This window comes from Thunnus albacares, chromosome 3 (assembly GCF_914725855.1).
Source record: "Thunnus albacares chromosome 3, fThuAlb1.1, whole genome shotgun sequence".
Lineage (NCBI taxonomy): Eukaryota > Metazoa > Chordata > Actinopteri > Scombriformes > Scombridae > Thunnus > Thunnus albacares.
In genome coordinates this window covers 4,162,833-4,187,594 of record NC_058108.1, presented here as the reverse complement: position 1 = coordinate 4,187,594, position 24,762 = coordinate 4,162,833, and the positions used below count along the sequence as shown (strand labels likewise).

Here is a 24,762-nt window from a genome sequence, read left to right as displayed (position 1 = left end):
AAGTTTTTGTACATTTTTAGAACATTTCCAGAACTTTACTGCCCAGAAAATGTAAACTCACCACTCAAAAAAAAAGTTCCCTAACCTTTTTGTTGTGTTAAGCGTGCATGTAGGTGTTGCACCACTTCCCAGCCCACATTCACTGTGTGTCTTTCGGTGATAATTTGATAAGTGAGGTTCAGTGCCAGGGTCTTGCAATACGCTGACCCCCGTTAGCCAGCTAATTGAATGATTATGTGCGCCTGCTGTCAGCTCCCTGCAGTCACTATTGTTCTAGCAGATGTGCTAATGCACTATCATTACAGCCAGGGGGATTTACAGCATGCCTTGAAATACAAGACAAAACTGGCACCAATCAAAAATACACTGTTGTACCTCAGTGTTTCCATGTATAAAAAGATCATGCGACAATACAGTGCAGCTTGGCTGATATGCATAGTGCAAATTCCAGTGATTCAAAGTCTTATTGCATATGAAGACCTAACAATCAGTATTTGCTGTTTTAGCCAGTTGTAGCCTCTGCATGCTCCTGCGCAGAGTTGTATAATTGTGCACTACCATCCATGTACCTACGTTACTTTATCATCATTGCTTTAATTACACTATAAACTAGTGCAAACTGTCACTATCCATGTCAGCGCTATGCCCAGTGATGCAGCATCCTGCAGCAGTCACGTTGGAGGACCACAGCCCCTCATTGAATAGTCAAAACTGACAACTCTGCACTCACAGCAGCATCAAACAAATTTCTGCGCTACTTTTATCTGAGGACTCAGAGAGCCACGACAGATACATTTGACAGATTTTTTTTATTTTTTAACTTTTATCTATTCAGGGAAGTTTCACAAAGGAAGCCTCTCTTTTGTATCACATTCACACAGTTACACACGTTCCCACCCAAAAGCTGCCCAACAACCACAGTCTGCTCTGCCAGCCACTGAGCAGTCACACTGGAGCAGTTTTTGGGGGGCCTTCCTTGCTCAAGGGCTCCACAGTAGTGGTAATGATGGATGGGCAAGCGCTGCTTTTTCACTTTCCCCACTCAGATTTAACCACCAACCTTCCGGTCACAAACTCGCTTATGCGTGAAATTATCTCAGCTTAACTACAGCAGCCAGTCAGCCGTTATTTGCTCTGAGAGGATTATTCAACACTGTGTGCAAAGCCAACAATTGTGAACTGTCAAATAATTTGTGGTTTATCAATATAAAATACTTGTTGTATGTATTGCTTGTATTCGGAAAATGGCCAAGGCATGCAAAGGATGAATAATCATAAAAAAATAACAACAGATAGTAGTTAAAATCTATTTAAACATTTCATTGTTATTGTGCAGAGACTGTATGTTGCAGTGGTATAAATATTTATGCATTAATGTATGGGTTATTTAACATAACAAGCATAATCAGCATCTTTTTGCAGCAACTCTTTTTTTAGCTCTTCATACAAAATTAACAAATTGCAGCGAGAGGATTTCTGATGGATTTGAACGGTCTCTGGAATATTACATCACCATTTATTACATTAATTAAATTCTATTAATAGTATCTCATTACATCCTTTCCTGGTCTCGGTAGGCAAAGACCAGGTGTTTCTTTGAAACCGGAGGTATCGGTAATTAAAATGGCCGGAATAGTAATATGCTTGTGTAGAAGAGCCTTCTGATGAATAGTGGTAAGAAAGCGATTGAAAAGCCACGACCCCGCTCCAGAGCAGAGCGCTTGGATCTTGCGTTTATGGTGTTCTGATGAGACATGAATTAATATATCAAGCATTCAATTACGCTTCACAGACACAATCCAGTTACATCAGAAAGTCCGACAAACACGGAGCGAGTCGTGACTGTTTAAAAAGAGTAACGACTCGAGGCCCACACAGTAAACCACACAACACTGCAGGGCTACATATTTGGTATGGGATTGCCTTCCAAGTGTGTTGTAACTGTGATTTTTTTTTTTTCCTACAGGCTTTATCGATCTGTGCGCCAAAAGGGAATAGTCTTTGCAGCATACTGATAGTCACAGGGCCAGCCATGCAGTTAGCAGTTGGATTCACTGCATCCCAAGCAGGCAGCATTAAGGCATCGCGCCTCGATCAGTTCAGATATATCACAGGTGGCGTTTTTTTTTAAGCCCGTTTGATTGGGTGAGTGCTGACAGAGAGGGAACCATGTGAGGCCTACCTGTGACCTGCAGCTTATCCCCGCTGACCTCACACTTGAGGTAAAGACGCCCCCTCCTTTCGGTGAAGTCGGTTCCACACAGGCTGGGGACGTTCATGACACACTGCTTATGGACGTTCATTTCGCAGGCTGGAGGCGGAGAGAGAGAGAGGAGATAAAAGACATCAGGGAGGAGGACATTATACAGATAAAGATGAGCTTTATGCATTTGATCCAAATCAAACTAAACTGACTTTGATGCTCGTGGAAATTTACTGACAAACACACCAATAACTACTTTATTGATTGTTTATATAAAGTTTTGATATGTTTATGACAACATAATGAAAATAGTAATGATCTATAGTTATGATAAAGATTCATTATGGTGACATAATGTTTTCTTTTCATAAAACCCTGTGCACAGCCTATTATGGCTTAACGTTCAGATACAGTAAGCTGCTTTAAAGATGTCTTTCAGATTTACTGGATCTATATGAGGAGGACATATTTCAATTTCATTTCATCTATCATACATGTGTGGCACAACATCAAACGGTTTCTGAAAGCTGTACGAGCGAGGAGATGAAAAGGTTATGACCCAGATTCAGCTTCATGATGTCATGAATGCATGACCTATGTGTCAGCCAGCTGAGCCACCCTGTCATGGATTGGGAGCAGTTACCAATAGTTACATCATCATACCAGCAGGTCAGTAGGTGACTAATAATGAAAAATGACTGTACGGCCGCGTTATTCTCCACGAGACAAAAATACCTTTTATTTTAAATGAATTTCTATGTGCCTCATCTGTAACAATCCTGCAGCTCACCAGTGCTTAAAAATACTACAGTGTAAATCTTACTGTAGTGTGATTAGGAGGTGCCAAAATAATTTGCCACGCCATCCGCATCTGTATTCATGTACACCGTGGAGCAATAATTTCCATAACTGGTGGTCTGTAGTAGGTGGAGGATAATGTATTTAGGAGCTAATTGAGACTTTCAGACTTTAATCCACTAATACAAGATTAAAGGAAAGGAGAGCGAGGGAGAGATATATTAATAAACACTCGGTAAAACGGGCCTGTTCGAGGTGCTGTAACATAGCTGCAGACTGAAAATAGACAGTGTGGGATTTTAATGAGTGGAAGTCAAGGAGAAGGGTAAATACATAGGCTTATGATATTCACTGGAGAGGAACAATAGTCTTTTTTGTCAGGAGACTGATGCTGACAAAGTGGATCTAAAACAGAACATAATGTGTGTGGAGCCACTTTCAGCAAAGCATGATATTACCTTATGCATGCCTCACTTATGACTCATTTAAACCCATAACGGAAAGGTACAAGCATCAACTTAAATGTCTACACCACTTGATATGCTTGATTAAATTCTAATCAGCCACTTGAACTACTGATGAAGCACAGCAGCTTAGATTCATTTTAAAATATGATTCAAATGTTTAAAACACAAATAGGGCAAAATTTTAGTGGCGTATGATGCGATGCTCATATCTGAGTGAGATGTTGCATGAATTAAATGAAAATACTCACAGTCACATTTCATGCCCTGGTGAATGAGGCCATACAGCAGAGAGCCACAATGGTCGCAGAAGGTGGGGCTCCCATAGGTGTGGATCTTGAATTTATGCTTCGTTCTGGGATCCTGGAGGATAAAAAAAAAAGAGCCTTAAAAAGCCTGAAATACTAAAATATAACTGAAACATATCTGAAACCACAAACCAATCAATTTACGTACAGTTTATTATTCGAGCCTATGAGAAAACACTGATTCATTCTAATGTATCAATTCCATGTTGGAAAGCCAACGACAGTGATTTGAATTATTATGATTTGTAATTTGACCCAGTATTTTTAGCTAAATTTTGCACTTTATATTAGGAAGAGCTGTCATACTGTTTGGAAAATGAAAAGAAAAAAAATCAAATGGATAGACATAGACATAAGATGTTTTGTACAAGTTGGGAAAAATCTTTTTGTTCTTTAAAGAAATCAATCTTTTGGCTGTTAAATACTATTTTAAAAGGCTTCGGCATAAGGCTATGAATTCAAAATATCATTCGTGAAAAAAAAATGACTCCCAGCATGTACGACAGCATCCTTCATCCTCTGACACTCACACTCGTTGAAGGAAAAAAATGGAATGAACATACTTCATCACGAGACACCACTGTGTGTAATGAAAAGACACTCAGGAAACAATTCGTCTCTGATTACCGACGGACCGCAATCACCACTTATTTTTTTTCTCGTACAAGTTCCGCACAACTTGAAGTGGAAGCCAATCAATCCTCATCAGCCTTTTACTGAACCGATGCTTTTGAGTTGCGTGACCATCTTCCTCTATTTGTACTCGATGGGCGAACAATAAATCCAACGGTGCCAAAGCGAGAAATACATGATTCGCTTATAAAGATGTACTCATTTAAGTACAAACGACACATCTGGAAATTACTGCACACATGAAGACCTCAAAAACACCCTTAAATACTATCATTTATTACCATGAACACCACTTCTTTATTCTCATTGCTCTATAACATGTGTCAGAAACTATAACCATTCAGTTAAGGCTCTGTGTATGTGTTCGGATGTGTAAACAGTCATCTTAGCCTTCAGAGCTTCTCATTCATCATTAGCCTCCTATTATCGCAGTTCATTGCTCCAGGCTCTCTACATAAATATTATATTAGTCAAAGTGTGAAAAACATTAGGGTTTAATGGAAAGTATGACGCTGTAAGACCGAGTAGTAGTAATGGAGCCACTGGTTGCAGGAAGCTGAGTTATATTTTTGTAAAGATAACACACTTATTGTTGGCTCCTGCTATGTTAGACTGTTCTCCTTAATTTTTACAGCACTTAACATATCACTCAGTAACATGCATCTATTGTATTCAGTGGGGGTTTTTTCCCACTTGATTTATTTGTCTTAGATTGAGGATTTCCAAATAACAGGAAACAGATTCATTGGCCAGTTGGTTCTTACAGATGGTGATGCATTAGTCAACCACATGAAGAACATCAAACACAACACGGCAGCAATGTACGGCATTAACAGGAGATTTCATAACATGGAAGACATAACATGGAAGAGATATCAGCCAACCGCGATAGTTTACTACTGTCTAACCACAGGCCCCTTGTGTTTTAAAGTATATCTGGATATTTAGATGCAAATATCTCTGTGACCAATGCTGTGGGGTGTAACAGAAGAATTTGTGGCTTTTTTTTGTGCCAAAGATAGAAAACCATAACATAATCAAAGCCAATAACTCCTACAGGCTGTCTACAGTTTCTAGGCTATCGGTTGTATATATCACATTATCTATATTACTGTATTTACTTTAACCCCTAACCATGTAAAACGAATCACATCAAATAGGTTGTGTAATTAAAAACCTCTGGATATATTAGAATTGATCAAGCTTCCCAAGTGGCAGTATATAATCATAGGGTTTAGAGTTTTGATTATAGATGATGGTACCAGACAATACGTTTTATTTTGCACTATAAAATCAGTCACAGTATACTCATACTGTTATGTGGACTAGTATTGTAAGACAGCGTTAATAAAACAACCCATCTGTCGTGTTTTATTTGCATTTGTCATTCCTGAACACAGGTCTGGGATTTGCATGAGCAGCTTCCTTCTCCCCATTTCAAGTAAATGCAGGATCCATCTTCTTTTTTTATCAGGTTCTCATCACCACTCACACTCAGCCGGCATCCACTATAAATTTGGATAATTTGGATACTCAAATAAGGTAACATTTAGCATGCAGAGTGAACATTTATATGCAGACAGAACAGGAAGAGGAGGAAGACTAAACAGAGTTACAAAGTCCTCCAACTAAGCTGTCAGAAACCGGTTAAGTTAAATTAACCTATGTTATAGTGGTAACACACCAGGGAATAACTCTGTGGATTTAGCAGAACCAAAAGCGTGACTTTAACTGGAGATAATAATGCTGCACTTTAAACTTCATCCATTCTCCTTTTCGGCATCCCAGAAGTCAATTCAATTCAACCCCAATGTAAGATTCATGAGCAGAGTTCATTTCACTTGGCACTCAGTTCGTCTCTGCAGAACATTTACAATTCAATATAACATGGTGTCAAACAAATGGCACCAGGCGCAAACTCTACCTTCAGTAAATATTGGTAGGTGTTAAGTTTTGATGTGATCTGTTGAACAAGCAGAACCAGTTATAGCCCTGTTTTAATCTTTTGTGTACTGAGCATGGGATGAAAAATGTAAATCATCGTGGATGTAAAAGCATATGGCTTACGCTACTACGCTGTAATATCTGAGTACCAGCGAAGGTGAGTGTGTCTCTGATATAATACAGATAGATCACAATGCCACTGTAGCACTAACATACATTATGCATGGCAGGGTCTCTTGTCACATGCATACATACATTCATTCATTCATTTTGTGCACTCAACCTGTGGCTTACTGTATGAAGCACTCTCTCTGCTGGAGTGAAAACTGGAGGACTGCCATTTCTCCAAGCACCCGTTCAAAGTGCTTTCCTGCTCTTTCTCAAATTGTGCTGTACTGTAAATCTCTTTCAGAGTTAAAATCCCTCTAAGTGGATTAGCATTGAGAACATTATCCAGGCTAGAGTCCGTTTTTTTATTTAATTTTTTCACTGCATTAATTTGAAAGAACACCTGTCTACGTATTCCTTGCAAACAGGAGTTTTATTCTCTCGGGAAAGAAAGAAACTTATTCTGACTACTGAAAATGAAACAGTGCCAATAATAGCTCCCCTATTTTTTTTTCCCAGTATTTTGAGAAATACAGTGTCAAATGTGAAATGAATGAAAAGAGCTTGACCCAGAAGAAATAAATCATCAGCGAGGGGAAGAGTGCGTCATTTATCTCAGTGAGAGCTGACAGTATCACACGGTGAGGCGCCACGGTGATCAATGCTGCTATTTGCCATTTCAGTCAGTTTGACACCGGCCTCTGGACTGATGCAACAAAGACTCATTCAGTCTCCTCAGATCTTGCTTCGAATCTGCCATTTCCCTTCCTGTCAGTCCGCAGAGGCTTCACACCTTTGTAGAACACAGAGAAAAGCTTCCTTTGTCTGTATTTCAGCTGTCCACTCGTTTAACCGCTAAGCGAGCCCTGATCTGAAACAAAGAGTTGCTGTGATTTTATTTTAGCTGCTTTGAACATCAGTATATATTTAATTTGAATATACTATAATAATTCCTAATATAGCCTACATGAAAGTCAAATGTCAAAGGGGAAGTAATGTGTTTTGTTTTGAACACCAAGCAACTGAAACAACATCAACAGGTCTTAGACTCAGCTTTCAGTGGTCTGTGACTGAAGTTACTGCACTGAAATGCAGAAGTCCTTTATGAAGTAATCACTGTATCACCATAGTTAATCAACAACAACCCAAACCATCAATATAGATTATGGTCATTTGGTGCTAAAGGACAATAAAAACTGGTCTTATCCCACCTACAAATGTGTCAAAAATATTCAAAAGTGAACATTTATGACAAACTCAGTCGGCGTTTTCTGCTCTCCTTTTTTGGACGGGTCTGTGTTTCCTAAGAATATCTCAGCAAATTGTTCAGTATGTCCCAGGCTGCCAAACCATCATACCATGAGCAGTTACAGGCTGACGGTTAGTTTCTCTGAAACGTCCATCATCTTGAGCGACTTTAAAATTCCTCCAACATCACATTTATGATTCTGCAGATACACAGTAGATGATTAATAACACCCCACAGCTACAATAATTGTCAGCAACAATGATCCATATCCCAGAAGCGGCTGCGGCTCAAGAGGTAGAGCGGGTCATCCACTAATCAGAAGGCCGGGAGATGGATCCCCGATTCATCCCGTCTGCATGTGGAAGTGTCCTCGGGCAAGATACTGAGCCCCAAATTGCTCCTAATGGTTGCGCCGGCACCCTACATGGTAGCTGGCGGCCATCTGTTTTTTACCATTTATGAGTATCTCATGGAGTATTATTACTGGCTTAGATTAATTAAAATGTAAATGTGTTTATGCGTTATCTAGCTTTGGCAGCACCTCTGAAAACTTCCCCTACCTGTAGCGGCTAGGTAATCAGGACATGTGCAGAATACAATGCCCAAAATATTTAAACTTGGCCATTTTGTCAAATGATCATATTCCTGCAGAGATCGTACCTTTTATGCACTCACTTACAGTGCATATTGTCTAATTAGCCGTCCTGACCACATTGTGCACAGGCCAGCAGTCAGTGTGTTAGTTAAGGACAGACAAGAAGACGAGAGAGGTAGACAGACAGTAGAGAGAGAGAGAGAGAGAGAGAGAGAGAGAGAGAGAGAGAGAGAGGGAGGGAGAGGCTGTGCCAGCTGCACTTACTCATGTCCACCCACACACAGCTGATCCTGAAGGATTATCCCCTTGTCCCTCCTCCCGCACCACCCCACCCCGACCTCCTTTACTTTGTTCCCTCCATCTATGGCATGAATGAGCGATGGCGACTAACGGCCAAATTCATCTGCAGATGGATCATGTATTTTTATCAACTCTTCATCAGCTTTTCATGGTTGAAACATGGCTTAAATGTTCCTAGATAATGGAAAATACTCGCAACAGAGAGACAGAATGATAACAGGTCAACCAAGGTGATGGTGAAGAGTTTTTCGTGGAGTCAGCGAACGTGTCCGGTTCCTTCCAGAGCTTTGAGAGATGCTTCACACTCGGGTGCTTGTCAGAATCTACGAAGTGGTCGACCATCGCTACAGATCATACAGAAAATGAACACTCCTGAATTGGCTGAATAATAGTAATGTCTGAAAGAGAGAGTGCAGATATCTGTAGCTCTGTTTCTATTATTTGTGCTGTATCTCCATTAATAAATGTATTGATTCTCTTTTTTCTTTTTTGCTTATGTTTTCTGATCAACAGTAAAACAAAATCTATGGATATTCAACTCAAAATAAACTTAAAATTGACCTTTGGCAGTGGAACTTGATGTATCAAAATGAGTAATTAATTATTAATCATGCTAGTGACTGAATAATTTTCTGATGTTTGACCACTTGCAGCTAATTGCTCAAAATGAATTTACATAAACATCCAGTCAACCTGGCAGGTGTAAAACGTCTGACCGCTCTGACTGATTTCTAAGGTGCCACTTAAAGATTCACTAGAGCGAGCTGTAACGTGCAGAAAATGAATCCTGTAAACGAGTGTACCTCACTACACATCACTGGACACATGAGGTTGTCCATTAACACGTCCTTTCTGCGAGCTGTGAGATGGAAGGGTTAACCCCTGTGGCTTCTATCCCTTATTACAGCCTAATTGGGTCTTAATGGGAAATTCAAGACAGACTGGGTGGCGCTACCCCACCAGAACAGCAGGGGATCCAGTGTGTAATGCCGAAGGCAGTCATGAACTCGATCACTAGGCTGAACACAAGAGGGCCGTAATGGAAAAAACACAGCCAGGGGATGTTACAGACTGACTGCATGAAGCAGCGAGGAGGACGCCCTCTCGTTACTACTAATATGACAGCCAGTAGGATTGCCCAGATGTCACATGTCAAGATGTGGAGCAATTTTGCATCATTACACTGTGTTTTTCCAAACCAACAACCTAGAGTATTGAAGGTTGCATAGCTTGTGCTGGCATGTGTGGATCCAGCTGTTACCAAAAAAAAAAAAAAACAACTGGATTGTGGTTCTCAGAAAACTAACAGATCAGATCAAAATGTTCTGAAGTAGCGATTTGAAATAAACACTGTTAAAATCTGAATGACAGAAAAATGAGAAGGACAAGACGAACTTTAGTGAAGTCTTGTTATCATGAGCTTGAAAACGTCATTAATGATATGAAGTAAAAATTCTAGAAACACATTCCCATTTTGGATGGAGAGTAAACAATTACTCCCATTTCATATTAACTGCTGATAATAATGATGATGGATTATGACCAGGATGAGGATAATAAGGAGGAAACAGATCTGAGTCATGTTTTCTTTCAGTTTGTGGCGGCCGAACAGATTCCTCCACTGTTGTGTTTTCTATCAGATACATAAAAAAGATCAACAAAACTACTGTAAGCTTGTTCTATTGGTCATATTTTACCCTGGCAACTAATCAATCAATCTCCTTCCTTTGATCAGTAATACAGAAGAAACCCTTTATTCTTATTATTACAAGTTGCACAAAGATAGGGCTAACACAAACTTTCTCCAGAAAGCTTGCCCAAACAATTAATTTAATTGAAGGTATTGATAACCTCTGAGTAGATTCTCCTTCAACTACTCTCTAAAATTATATTTGGCATTTGCCCTGTAGTAATGCCAGGTAGGTCTGTATGTGAAGCTATAGATCAAATACAGACACAGGGCAGAGGGCTGATCAAAAGACTAAAGGCTACCAGGAGCTAGCGATGAAAACAGAAGCACAGGGGGTCAGCCCAGTGATGTTGGCTAATTAGCCAGGCTCTCCAATCCAGTTTAATTAGCAAGCAGGACGCCAGGCAGCCTCTGTTAATGAACAGCTTGGCAGGGTGAAGCTGAGCAGGGGCTTCCCAGTAGACGGGGGGGGGGGGGGGGGGGGGAGGGCAGAGGTGGTTGATGCTAAGTACGGGGGTCACTCCTCATCATGCATACACGCCGTTAAAGTCACAGTGAGATAAATAAGGACAAAATTATACATGAATCTAAATTTGAAAAAAAAATATCACATTGCTGTTATACCCTGGTGGACGGTGCATCTTTAATAACAGGATAATAACAGATTTTACTACTGCAACTGCATCCTTATTGTTCAGCTAAAGCCTTGTATCTTGAAATACTGACATTTATTAATGGGCAGTCAACATTATAGCAGCATCCTTGGTTTCAAAGCACCTGGGAACATTCATTTTTTATACATCAATATTCCAGTAAAAGCAAAAATTCTTAAAAAAAATAATCTGGACCAAAATACAACTGTAGCATTAAACAGATGTCTTGGAGCTGCAGCTACAGTATACTTAACTCGATTTCAGTTGAAAGGACAAAAAGTCCTGTAAGCCAGACTATGTTATTGCAGTGTGCATCTTGCATCTGGTCAGCCTCTGTGAACATGAACAGACACCTGCGGCAGTGCTTGGTTTATATTATGCATTAAACCAGATCAGAGCAGCAGATTGGAAAGAGTGCAACAAATTACAACAACTAAATGAATGTGCAGATTCTCATTACAATGAATATTAAAGCTAGTCACTAACCAACAAACTCAGCAAATTTTTCTCTAGCTTCACAAGACAGGAGCAGTGAGAGGAGCTGATAAATTGTAAGATATATACTCCGGGGATTTAGGTTTAAATTCCTTTCTGTGGCAGAGAGTCTCCCCTCAGTTTCATGGACCTAACAGGACCTCTAGGCCACTCCGGTGGCCTTTTGGAGGTAATAGGTGGAAGAAGGGGAAAGAGGGATTCCATCATTCAAGGGTAGATTTTTGGGATACTTGTGGTTTGTGTTTGCTATGTGGGTGTTAAGTGTCCACTACTGTTTGTTGTGTTCCCACTAATTGTCTGTATTGGTTTATATTATTAGTTGGATTACAAGATGACTTTGTTGTTTGCTCATCTGGCTTCATTTTGACACAAATGAGTGATATTAAAATTGTTAGCCTTAACATTAAAGGTTTAAACCATGTAATCAAACACCAGAAATTTCTCTCTTTCCTTAAAAAAGATGGATTCCTTCAAGAGACTCTTTTCAGATCTTGAACATGTTAAATTACACACAAACTGGGTAGACCAGGTTTTTGACTCATCTTACAGAACTAATAGTCAAGGAGTGACCGTTCTTACACGTCAGGCACTACTCTTTAAATCAGAAAAAGAAATTCAAGATGAACAGGGATGCTATGTTTTCATTTTTTCAAAGATTATTGGCTACTGTATGTAATATTAGGGGGTGATTTTAATTGTACTCTTTGGACCCTAAGGTTGATCAATCTCCCCAAAAATCTAACCAGTCTCAGAAAAGTTCACAGCTATTGGAGCTCTGTAATAACATAGAATTATTTGACACATGGAGAATTTTAAACCCTAAGGGAAAGGATTATACTTTTTTCTCAAGTCCACATCAATCTTTTTCCCGGATAATTATTTTAAAATCTCAAGAGAAGTTCTAGATAGAGTTACTGAATGTTCAATTGACTGCCAAGGTTTATTGGATCATTGTCCCATTAGTATTATTATCCAACCCCCACATTAAAATCCTTCATGCAGACACTGGCGTCTGGATCCTTCACTATTGAGTAGTCATTTTATAGAGTATGTGACTAAACATTTAGATTTTTTTTTTGACAGTTAACAATACACCAGAAGTTAATCCCTCAGTCTTGTGGGAGACAACTAAATGCTATTTAATAGGTATAATCATTTCTTCCGATACACCTCAAAAGAAAATGGCTCTCAAAGCTCAGTAAGACCTTGAGAATGAGGTGAAACTTCTAGAAAGAGAGTTTAAGTCTAGCCCTTATAAAGACCGAGTGAAACTATTAGTTGCAGCATGCACTGCTTTAGATTTAGTGACTACTAGGAGGCCTGAAACCTCTTTTTTTAATGCTAAACATAGATTTTAGAAAGGGAAGAGGGAAATAAATGTTATCCCACCCATTAAGGACAGTACAGGTAATACATATTATACACCCCAAGATATTAATGGACTTCCGAACATTGTGCTCCTCTGAATGTATTGCCTCAGATGAAACGATGAATGCTTTCCTGGATAAAATGTATCTTCCCACTATGTCTTATCTGCAGGCGTATTACAGAGGTAGAAGTTGCACAGTCTATTAATTCATTGAGGGGAGTTAAAGCACCTGGCCTGGATGCATTTTGCTCAGGGTTTTATAAGATGTTTAGTCAAATACCACTAACAAATATGCACCAACATTACTTTGATCAGGGTCATTTACCGCCTTCTCTTAATATAGCTAATGCATCTCTTGTACTAAAAAAGGGCAAAGTATTTAACAAATGTGGCTCTACTACCGCCCAGTTAGCTTAATTGGGGTTGATAGCAAATTATTATCCAAGGTATTGGCCAAGAGACTGGAAAGACTGCTACCAAACCTCATAAATCCAGATGAAACCAGATTTATCCGTGATTGAATCTCGGCTTATTAAAATTATCCAGTTCGCTAAGCAGACAGGACGTAAGTTCCTCGCTGTATCGTTGGATGCTGAGAAGGCTTCCAATAGGGTGGAATGGATTTATTTGTTTAATGTGCAAAAGAAGTTTGGGCTTGGAGGTAATTTTCTGAGATTGATACAAATAATTTATTATGCCCCAGTGGACAGCATAATTACTAATGGTCTGCGGGAAAAATCTAGCTCGGAAAATCAGGTTTCTTTAATCCCCTACCCCAATTTCGAAGACCGAGCTCCTCTTAAATCAAACGACTGCAGGAAACTGTAACTCATTAACGGAAGTGCATGTCAACACACTGAGTGAAACACTGCGTCTGCTTCCCCCATCTTTGAACTGATGTTATTCTCATTTCCAACCCAGCAGACACTAACAAGACAAAGGCTCGCTAGTGTCTGCAGTACCCTCAAAATCTGTTTTAGGCTGTGAAACAAAGGCCATTTAGAAACAACACTGAAGCTTCTATTTTTTTTTTTATCATATTGCATAGCAGAATGTGGAATGACCTGAGTGTAACAATCATCAAAGAGGATGGGTAGCTAATACAGTCCACTTGCATCCCACAGAGTCAAAAGAGATGCACCTGGTGTGACATTTGCAGCCAGAGAGAGAGAGAAAGAGAGGGAGAGTGTGAAATGAGACACACTGATCGCCTCTGTCATGTCCTAATTCACTTATCTCTTTGACCCATCTGTTCCCTACAGACCTAAAAAAAAAATTGTTACAGTGATGCATGAATGTGATCAATTCCCTTAATGTCCAGCATTAGACAAGCATTGACTACCATCAAATTCCCCTCTGAATCCTCCGTCTCCCCACTTGTTACCCTCACCTAATACTCGCCTCCCTTTTTTTTGCCCATCATCCCTCACTGAGAGGTGACATTTGAAATGGAGGTGGCAGGAGGCACTTCCTTGTGCCAGTCACTCTAAATGTTCTGGTTAACCTGTTTGTACACTTGTGCACTGTTATACTCATAAACACACAAATGCAAGCATATTTGGAAAAAGCATGTGAAGGTCTTTTTCTTTTACTCCAAATACTTGTGTGGAAAGTACGAAGAAATGTATGACAAGTGTAGTGGGCGTGCATATTTGACAATCTCGCACATGTTTGCACTGAGCAAATGCAACTAAAAGCTGTAGGTATATGCTGACTGACACGCATGATTGGCAATTTGGCTGATGTGACGTAGTGAAACCATAGTCTCACTTTCTGACAAGGACTATTACTGTATTCTTAGTAAAACCAGGAGAGTAACTTTACTGCAGCTGTGTTGTTTAAGGTTACTTTTTGAGTAATTCTGCTAATTCTGCATGTTGTCTACAATTAAACGCCAGCTGATGATACTTAAAATAAGTCTAACCTACAGTGGCACCTAAGGACGAAGCACATACAAAAGCAGCCCGTCCTCAAAACAAAAACGACAGTATAGGTTGAAAAATTCAGCCGGCAAAAACAAGCTATACTTACGTTTGAATTACAGACGCCATTTAGCGGCTATAGTAATTGTGACCTGCAGTGACAAAGTTCAGATGATGTCAATATGAGGTTTTCCATAATTGGAGGTACTGGGTTGAGTGGATGTAAGTAAGTAAGTGGACTTAGCTGCAGGAGACCACTGTTCGCTTCCTGTTTCCAACCATGAGTGTCATGCTTCCAACCAAATGTCGGGACAGTTTTTAAAAAACCATAAATAAAATTGTTGTGGTTTACTTTTGACATGATGATGAAGGTTGCCTCAGTATAAGGAAGTAGTAACTTTACCCCACAACATGTTTCAAGTGATCATTTTAACCCAAACCACGATCTTTCCCTAACTCTAACGCAGTGTTTTTTGTGCGTAAACCTAACATACCTTAACCACAGTGTTGTCACACCATGTAATATTATTTTTAACAGTTTGTAACCGTTTTGGAAAGCACCGATAGAGGCGGCATATTAGAAAATGGTCCTATGGGTCATTCTAGAGTGCATGGTACAATCGACCTATGTAGTTGTTTATTATGAGGATGTGTTGTACAAAAGTGATAGCACAAACATTAAGAAAAATGCAATCCAAATTGAGACATACCACAATTACCAAAACACATACACTGATTTGAACAAAACATTTACTTCAAAGCTTTTTAAATTGGCTATTTCTGCTGATTTGGGTGCCTTCTTGTAAAAAAATTAATAACAGCGCTTCTACCTGTGCTACATATTTCCCTACTCTGCCCAGCTTCTGTTACTCATTTTCATAAAGTTATTGTCAAAGCCTCTTCAGATGGCACTAATGACAGCCTGACAATGTGTGTCACTGTGTCACCTAATTCTGTCACTGTTATTACATTTTAGCCCTTCAACTTTCAATTATATTTTACATCATGTTAATCACTTTTCCCCACTCCCATATTTTTTAAAAAAAAACACTGCCACTCACACATCACAGTCACACGGATGAATGCACACCCAGGCCTCTGTATTAAAATGCTTAAACCAAGGTGGAATGCAATATAGAGCTGGAATGACAAAATCTACAGCAGCTACTGTGGCCATCACCTTATTCCTCCAAACATATACAAGCAGAAAACACTTTTTCCTGCTGGCTAGTTTCTAGTGAAGATCTTTATCTTGGCCTACAGCTATAGGAGTCAAAGCTGCGTTTACCTACAAAGGTGAGGCTTTGAAGAGAACAAAATGGAGCTATCATTTATCCAGAAATGAGGTGTTAGGCTAGGCAAGGTTACTATTTTTAGCGTATAAATCACCACCCTGATTCCTCTTGGCCTTTCACTAAGCTGCTGAGTGCTGAGAGGGAGGGCAGGTTGCCACTGCAGCTCACAGGGGGTTTTCCTTGCCGTGTGCTATCTGTTAACACATCTGTCTGCTACGTAGCAGAGCAAGAGATAACAGTTGACATTTTAATCATCATCTGGGCCCAACTACCGACTTTGTATTCATTAATACACTCTATCACAGGACTGTTCAATGGTAAAAAAAAAAAAATATGTGACGGTATGACTTGCACACACTTTACTGGTTCAGAAGCTTGTTTAACTGTCATGCGTCATTGTTTGCCTGGCAAAGTGTCGAAGTTCTCTGTAACACTGAAATTTAAGTGGGAGGTAATAACACATTGTACCATTTTGTTTAAATGTTTTGAGGTCACACAGACGTTTTGGGATATGTATGCTCTTCTGTTCATATAACAAGCAAGCTCTTCGTGAGTTGTCTTGGTAGCTCAACCAAAAACCAAGACATCACATGTGGTGTGCCTCAGGGGTCTACCTTGGGTCCACATCTACTTAATCTCTAAATGGAGTACTTGAATTAGATACCTGAGTCAACCAACCTGGAATGCAAAATCACACAGCCTCTGGTCTTGAGGGCACAGGTTTTAAGTCCATTCAAATTAGTCCAAAAACCACTTACTCTCAGGGGTCATGAGTGGTTGGAGTGTATTCCTACATAAACTGCGGGGAATGATCCCAGTGTATCAGGTCCATGTCATGAGTGTCAAGTCCCAAGTGGGCTTGAATCAGACTTGAGTCAGGTCTATTTCCTACATTTGCACAGCTATGCTAGCAATATTTACATTGCATTCCCTAATTGAGGGTTTTAGCTTTTAACTTTCCATCAGCAAGTTTTTTGCTTTGAATGTCAACTGGTTTCTAGCAGCTGAGTCATACCTTAGGGGCGTTAACTCTTTTAGTTAAAACAATTTCTACACCATTTCTATCAGCCAACTGTCCAACTTTAACTCTGTTCTTCTCTCTCTCCTCTCACTGTCAGCTGACATTTCAGTGTGAATCGTCACGACCCTCCTCCACCCCGTTCACCTGCAGTTCATCACTTCAGCACCCAGGTCTGAGCTCACCAGAGGCCCGCTCCTCTTCTCATCATCCAGATCTCAGCATTCTCTTTATTTATCACCATCACCAGTGTCTAGACTCCATCGAGGGATATCCTACTCTACTCTCAGCTTCGCTACTAATATCTAATCGCCAAAGATTTTTCAAAACTAGTATCTCATTGATGCAGTTTATATAAATGGACTGCTTAGACTGAACTCAGTTTATGGCTCAGAGACCTTAGAGCCCTTTGAACAAACTCTCCTGATTGCCTTTACACAGCTGGAGAATATTGAGGTCCTAGTTAATACAGCATGAACGCTGCAGAGATCTGTTCATTTGCAGACGCAGGCTCATTAGCATAGCCCACGCACACATGCTGTGAGTGATATCTACAAGGTCAGGAGAGGACAAGGGGGTTTGTCATGGCAGTCACAACAGCTGGTAGACGACTGCTCTGTTTACTACCTTCTATGGCAACCTTTTCTCCAGCATGTTAACAGGTAGAAAAAAAACGAGAGGGAAAACTGAAAAAAGAAGACCTACTGGTTCATTCAGTCATGTTGCAAACGCCAAAAGCCATAATAAATTGGCTTATCAGATGCAGGCCATCTGTCAGATGCTTAATAATTAACAGAACTTCACAAGATGTGTTCGAAAAAGTTACCTAACAGCTAAAGTCTTGGCAGAGTCTTTTTTCACTGTAATGAGCCAGCTGACAGGGGCAGCGGCTTGGCTGTTCACCTCTGCTTTCTGTGATCTTTGCTAGATTTACTCTGTGCTTTGCTTTACAGAAAGCTCAGTAAAAGTAAGCTTTTGTCCATACGATCAATTTAGTGGCTGCAGCTGTGTGTGTGTGTATGCATTAGGGGTTTAATTATGGACTGCAGGAATAGATACTTTGGCTCCTTTAGCCTTGTACTTTACCACTGCAAAACATCAGGCAGTCCAGAAATTCAGCAAACACATTGCCTGTTGTGAAAGGACTTTTGTGTGCAAAGAGCCCCAGGAGGAGAGGGAGGAAGTAGAAAAGATTCTTCTCTCTAAATTTAATGCAGAACCAGATCGATGCTACTCCAAACTCCAACTTCTGCCAACTTCTATGGAGAACATCCAGCAGGCCTCACACATATTTCTATAAACAGAAGTCAGGTTCAGGTCTGACTGAGGGAGAATTTCAGAAAATACCTGCTGTGTAGATGCTGGTGGGTTGGGGTCAGAAAGCCCACTGGTTAACTGCACTTTGTTGTGCAGCAGATAGGTGTCACACTTTGCATATGCAAGGTTTTTTCATTAGTACGCTTATATTTGATCCAAAATGTAAGGTTTTACAGTTTGATCTTTTTTCAGTTGCAGTGCATGTTTTGCATTTATTTGCTCTGATGTTAATATTTGGGTTGGCTGCCATCCATGTAAATTTTTGCTAGATTCTATGATGTGCATAACCAACATTCATTTCTCTGTGACAGATTATGTAATGGCATCAAGCACTGAAAATGATTTAGAAATCTACAGTTGTCATAATGACGTCGGACAGTTAGTGAGTCAGTGTTCCTTCAAATCATGCTGCCAACACATGAAATGAATAGAATCCTAGCTAGATAATAAGTACTTTTGTTATAACATAACCAATATCAAGTCATTATCATAGCGTTGTGAGCTCAATGTTATGTTGATATGTAGGTTTATACAGCATCTACCAAGATTCTGCTGAATTAAACTGCTGACCTGTGACTGGAAACTTCACTTTCCAGTTTCCAGTTAACTGATGTTTGCTTGTTAAGTGCTCAGTAAATACATTTTTTTTTCTTTGTCTTGTAGGAGTTGCAGTGCAGGTAAGCCTGTAGTTATTTACCTGTGATAGATAACAAACACAAATAGAGAAAGCTTTAAGTTCCTTGAGATACAGAAGGAGAAGGAGTGAGGCAGGGTGACCTATCTGTAACTTGTATCATTCTATTTCTGGGGTTTGAGCTTCAGACCTACTGCTGGTTCAGCTTCAGGGCCTTGCATGCAAGGTCAAGTATAGACTTCAGAACCTCTCAGGCTTCTATTTCAAGTGTTTTTGTGTGCACTCATAACGCAGGACAGCTAGAGCATGTTTGCCAGAATCCTAAATAAACCATGCCTTCACCTTTACACCACCATTGAAGGTATTAGTTTGCTCTGAACACAGTAATAGCGTCAGTCAGACTACAACAGCAATGATTACAACTCAGTGATAGTCAAACTTTGGAGATAAAACTGAGACCAATAATATCCGGAATGATGGATCACCAGTCTCAAAATAATATGATTTCCATGAAAGTACATTTTCTGATATGTAGCTGCCTAGAAGATATGAAATCAAGATAACATATAAAAAAATGTAAACACAATTTCTAATTAATAGGCTAAAACACGCAATTCCACTCAATACAGATACCAGAGTAGTGGAGATGGATAGGTTTTCTAGTGCGCTGGCAGGCACTGGTGAGGACAAACTCCCGTCCTGCGGGATCTGTGACACCGAGTTAATTCAGGGTCAAGAGTAGATCCAACTCTCTCATGGACTGGTCATTAGTATTAGTATGTCTACCAGATACTTGCTGTAAACAAACCTCAGAGGGACTAGTGGAATGTGTTTGTGTGTGTGTGTGCATATGTGTACTTTGGGTACTGAATTGTGTGGGACTTTAGTGCACTGCAAATGTTGTATGTGTGTGTGCCTGTGTGTGAGGTCAAGGAGACAGGAATTCTGATAAGCTGTGGTTCCCATCAAACTGAACAAACAGGGATGTGACCATTGAGCCTTGAGAAGCCCAGTGGGTGCTTCAATTACACAGTTAACCAATCTGTGATGTGGAGATTTCTTGACAAAGTGTTGTGTGTCATGAATAATTTCCTTCAATCTGCCTTGAATATTGAAGGCAGGCTAGTGATTTCTTGGCATCCGGGGATTTTTTATTGATTTAGTTACAAATTACAGGTATACAGAGTAATAATATAACTGCGATGCAAAAGATCTTCCAATTGAGAAAATATCAGTGAGAGCTAAGCAACGTTGTGGTGTGTGGTGCCTGGTTGTTCAAATTACAATACAGCTGTCAAACAAGGCATTGTGTGTCTCAGTCCCAGTCCAGTGTCCTCTGAACTGTCCATTGTGCAGTAATCAAACTTGTGCTTAACTGGAAACAGATCAGCTGCCTTTTAGCTGAGAAACTGGCTCTCTTTAGACGGATATCTTCAAATTATTACATTATTCATGTATGCACAGTAAATACCTCATAGGGCTACCCTTTCCAAACCCTTTCATTGTATAAAACACATAAATTGGAAACAAACTATTAAATAGAGAGTGGCAGCATAGTGGCAGTCAGGGGAACTGGCAGATTTGGGAACGAGCCAGTTTTCATATTTTTAAGGTGTAGCTAGCGACAGATATGTTTTTAACATATTCTTGGCTTCAGTGTAAGCCGTTGACTTTGTATTGGCCCAAAATAGACCAAGCTGCTGCAATATACCAAACCTTGAATATTGCAGAGCCAAAGGATTGAACATTATCTCTTTGATCGCTTCACCAGGCTTCCTGTTAAGCTAGCCTCCAGATAAAGGTTACTAATCTCTCAAAAGTGGGCGAATGAAAGGGTTGAAAATGAACACTTAATTTCAGGCACTGGTGATGACAAACTTGCCCTATCCACAGTACAACCTATAGAACTGCATGGCATCTAGCAAAGAATGAGGCAAAATATCTTTTGCTTGCATCTCGCCACATAGAAGCTTTTTGTTTGTATGTTTGTATGTGTGTGAGTGATTGAGTGGAGGGTGAGGAGGCAGGAAGGTTAAAATCATGTCCTTCATAAAGAATTATTTTGCACCATTGTACAAACTTTAAATTAACAAATAGCATATCAGTCATATGGGACTGTAAATACGTAAAAATGTGTATTTGTAGTAATGAGATTAGAGTCTACAGCCATGCTAGCAGCTCTGAGGCTGTGCTTTGAGTTACATGCTAACGTCAGCATGCTAACATGCTGACAATGACGATGCTAATATGCTTGATGTTCACATCCTTAGTTCAGCATGTTAATATGCTAACGTTTGCTAATTACTGTTGCACAAAACACTGAGGCTGAGGCTAATGGGAATGTAATTAGTTTTGCCAGTATTTAGTCACAAACCATAGTATTGGACAAATTAGAACTCTGATGAAAAATAATTATATTTCATTCAAAACCTAATTGCTAACCGCTTTGAGGAAAAGTCAGGGGATCGTGTAAGTCAGTGGGATTCACTATCTGGGAACCATGAATGTCTGTACCAAATTTTGTGCCAATTCATCTGCGATGTTAAGAATATTTCACAGGATAAGTGGAAAGCACAGTCCAACCAACAAAGGAACAGAGCAACCGATAGACCAACACTGCCATCCCTAGAGCCATTCGGCTAACGCTGTATCCACTTTCTTCTTCTTTGAGAACACAAACACAGCGACGTGCAGACAACTGTGAGGATCAATGCGAGTCCACCAAAGTTAAAACACACATAACTCATACACTATGCTTCATTCACAGAACATGTTTGCATATCTCACCTTCATCAGGCTGGTGTCTGAAGCTGAATCCGTTTCCCTTATATACAATAAATTAATTCATCATGTGACAAATAACTATAAATACTATATATACATAACATCATAATAAACCCCTTCTTCAAAATGGCTATATCCAAAATAACTGATACAAAATTTTGATTTATTACAATACATCCAGAACATATAATAGTTTTACAATCATCTTTTTGCAATATTCTTTAGCAAATGTACTGAATCATTTCAAGCCATCAATGAGTTAAAAAGCTGAATATCCATCTTACAGTTATTTCAGTTAAACCCAACTAATTTTAAAGTCCATCTGCATATTGAACTAAATACATACATCTATGCACAAAATTAATCAACTAACAATTGATTATTTAACAAAAATAACATCAAGTCCACTGTACTCTGCAGCTGAACCAAAAAGTAATTTATTTTATCCTTTGTTTTCTTCCACAAATGTTTACCTTCCTCTTCTATTTGCCTAGATGTTTGTATCCAGGCTGAGCAAAAACTACTTTTGTCTGTTTACACTTAAGACTTGTTTGACTTGTCTCTAACAGTACGTACATTACATATACAGTAAGGTAAAGCAAGAGAAGAGTGATAACGGCCTCAATTCACTATGCAGCTAATCAGAGATCAGAGTACATATATATATATATATATATATATATATATATATAGTATGTATATAGAGAGTATAAATAAAGTGCACATAGCCTTCATAAGTTTTAACGTTGCATCTCTATGTGTGTGTGAAAAACAGTGTAGGTGTGATGTGCAGGAAATAGAGTCTTTGATTGCTGTCAAATAGTTTTTCAAGAAATGCCTCAGTTTCAAAAGGTCAAGCGGATTACATCGCAGGATTTGAAATGAAATTTATTCAAGACTGTGGAGGTTTACACAGCCCAATTTAATACCACTCCAATGGGAAATTTTCACCAGGAAGTGATTCAGCAGTTCCCAGTCAACCCACCCACCCTCTATCCTCCACCAATACCAAACACACACACACACACACACACACACACACACACACACACACACACTTGAATGCATGTAAGCACTTACATCCTTCTACTATCGTCTCCCCCCAGCAAAGCCTTGATCAAACCTCTTTTTAGACAGGCACGTCACAGACTATTAACAAGAGAGACTCAAGATCTGTTAGTGTTCATTAGGATCCCAGAGCGTATAAATACCATCAGCGGGCAGCCCAGGGGACTCTCCACTATCACATCAACCATCAGTCAACACTGATAATCATTGGAAACGATGATGTATTTCTGAGGAAATGTGACAAAACATTATCTTTTACGCTCTTAAAAGGCTGTTTTTCTTGCAACTTAAGTTCCAAAGAGATCATTGTTTGGGCTAATGTGAGTCAATACAAAAATCAATATCTAAAACCTGTTCAAATAAGTTGATGATTCAAAAAATTAGGCATCAGATAAACTGGTTTCATCTGCACTTACACAACAAAATGATCTCCCTCTATTCTGACAGTGGTAGACACAAAAAGTACACAACTTTGAGTCCAGTGACAGCTTTACTGGGTCAATTAACATATATTATCAATTATCATAATGTTACTAATATTGACATGTGAAAATGATTAATTAACACACTTCAAAAGGCAAATTAAACTGATTGGAATAGACACCACAACAGTTGGCATTTTCTTTAGATATGACACACTCAGTTATAAAGGGCAAATGTCATTTTAAACATTTTAAAAAGATGTTAATATAAGCAACAAAATGAAAGTTGAGCTGATGTCCACAGCTGCTCCCTGCATTGTTTGTGAGTCCAGAGTAATACATTTTCTTCAGATATCAGTTGATATTTTTCACAATAGCAGTGCTCCTCTGAGCTGACAGTAAACATCCAAGCTGTACATATATCAAATTCTTGTTGCCTCTGAACCAGGAACAATCTTTCAAACGTATTACAGAAATATTACATCAAATATTGCACATACTGGTGTGTAGTATGAAAGAAACGTTTTCTGTAAGATGGCTTGTTTCATAAAGATCAAACTAAACTGATTGCTGGTGTAATTATTTGGATTTGGGTTGGACTATGTTGGAACTGAACTCACATAATGAACTACTTACTGACCTTGAAGGTTTCAATGAAGCATACAGCAAAAGGCGACTCTGTTAATATTACTCTTTTCAAACCAACAATGTTCCTCCTGTCAAAAAAGTACAGCTGTGATGTCACCTGATATTCTTACTCCTGAGTTTTCTTAAAGCTATTTAAGATATGTGCACTGTTGAGAATCAAAGACACTAGGTGTCAATAACTTAAATAATGTGACTACTTACAGAAAATGAAGCATTATATTAGTTCATACGGGACACGGAAGTCATACGCCTCAGCTGTAATCAGCTGACAACATGCTGATTCAATCAATGTTTCTAATCAGTCACACACCAATCACAGGCGTTCTCTCAACAAGGCAGTCCATTTAAATATGACTCCTTTCTACATTGATCCCTGCTGGCAAAGCTTTGCCTCCACCACCCCAGGCTCCACCTTTTTAGTTAAAATTCTTAACACGGCTGGTAGCCTGGAATCCACGTCTTGCTTTGGGGCCCGTTCTTGTACACCCAGGTGAGTTTCTGCATTGTGCCCCCTGGTTTAGCTTAGCGTGCTGCTTGTCTAATCCAGGGAGCATCTTAGAGCCGTCAGTGCCGAGCTAAAGTGTATTTCCATTTGTTGCAATAAATGGTTTAATCTATGATAAGAGTGTTCCTGACTGAATCACAGTATTTGAATGTGACTCTCATTAATTGAACTTAAGTGAATCAAGCAGTTGACAGGAATCGTGTCTTAGCAGCTGTATCCTCATAAAGATAAAGGTACTGTTGCGCACGTAACGTAATTAGGAATCACTCTCTGTTATTGTTTTTTTTCTGTATCTAAGGAAGCTTTCCTAAACAAAGTACTCAGTATTTTTTAGCAACAC

The 24,762-nt window shown here is 39.4% G+C and overlaps 1 protein-coding gene across 4 annotated transcripts in view; it reads right to left on the bottom strand.

Moving 5' to 3' along the window:
- The window catches only part of prkcaa (protein kinase C, alpha, a), a 145,835-nt gene that overhangs the window by 58,161 nt on the left and 62,912 nt on the right, over positions 1 to 24,762 (bottom strand). For all 4 annotated transcript variants that reach the window (XM_044345889.1, XM_044345890.1, XM_044345891.1 and 1 more), the window contains exons 4-5: positions 3,717 to 3,828; positions 2,183 to 2,311 (exon numbers count right to left, since the gene is read on the bottom strand). In XM_044345889.1, the coding sequence (XP_044201824.1) occupies positions 2,183 to 2,311; positions 3,717 to 3,828 (241 nt within the window). The remainder of the gene's footprint in view (positions 1 to 2,182; positions 2,312 to 3,716; positions 3,829 to 24,762) is intronic.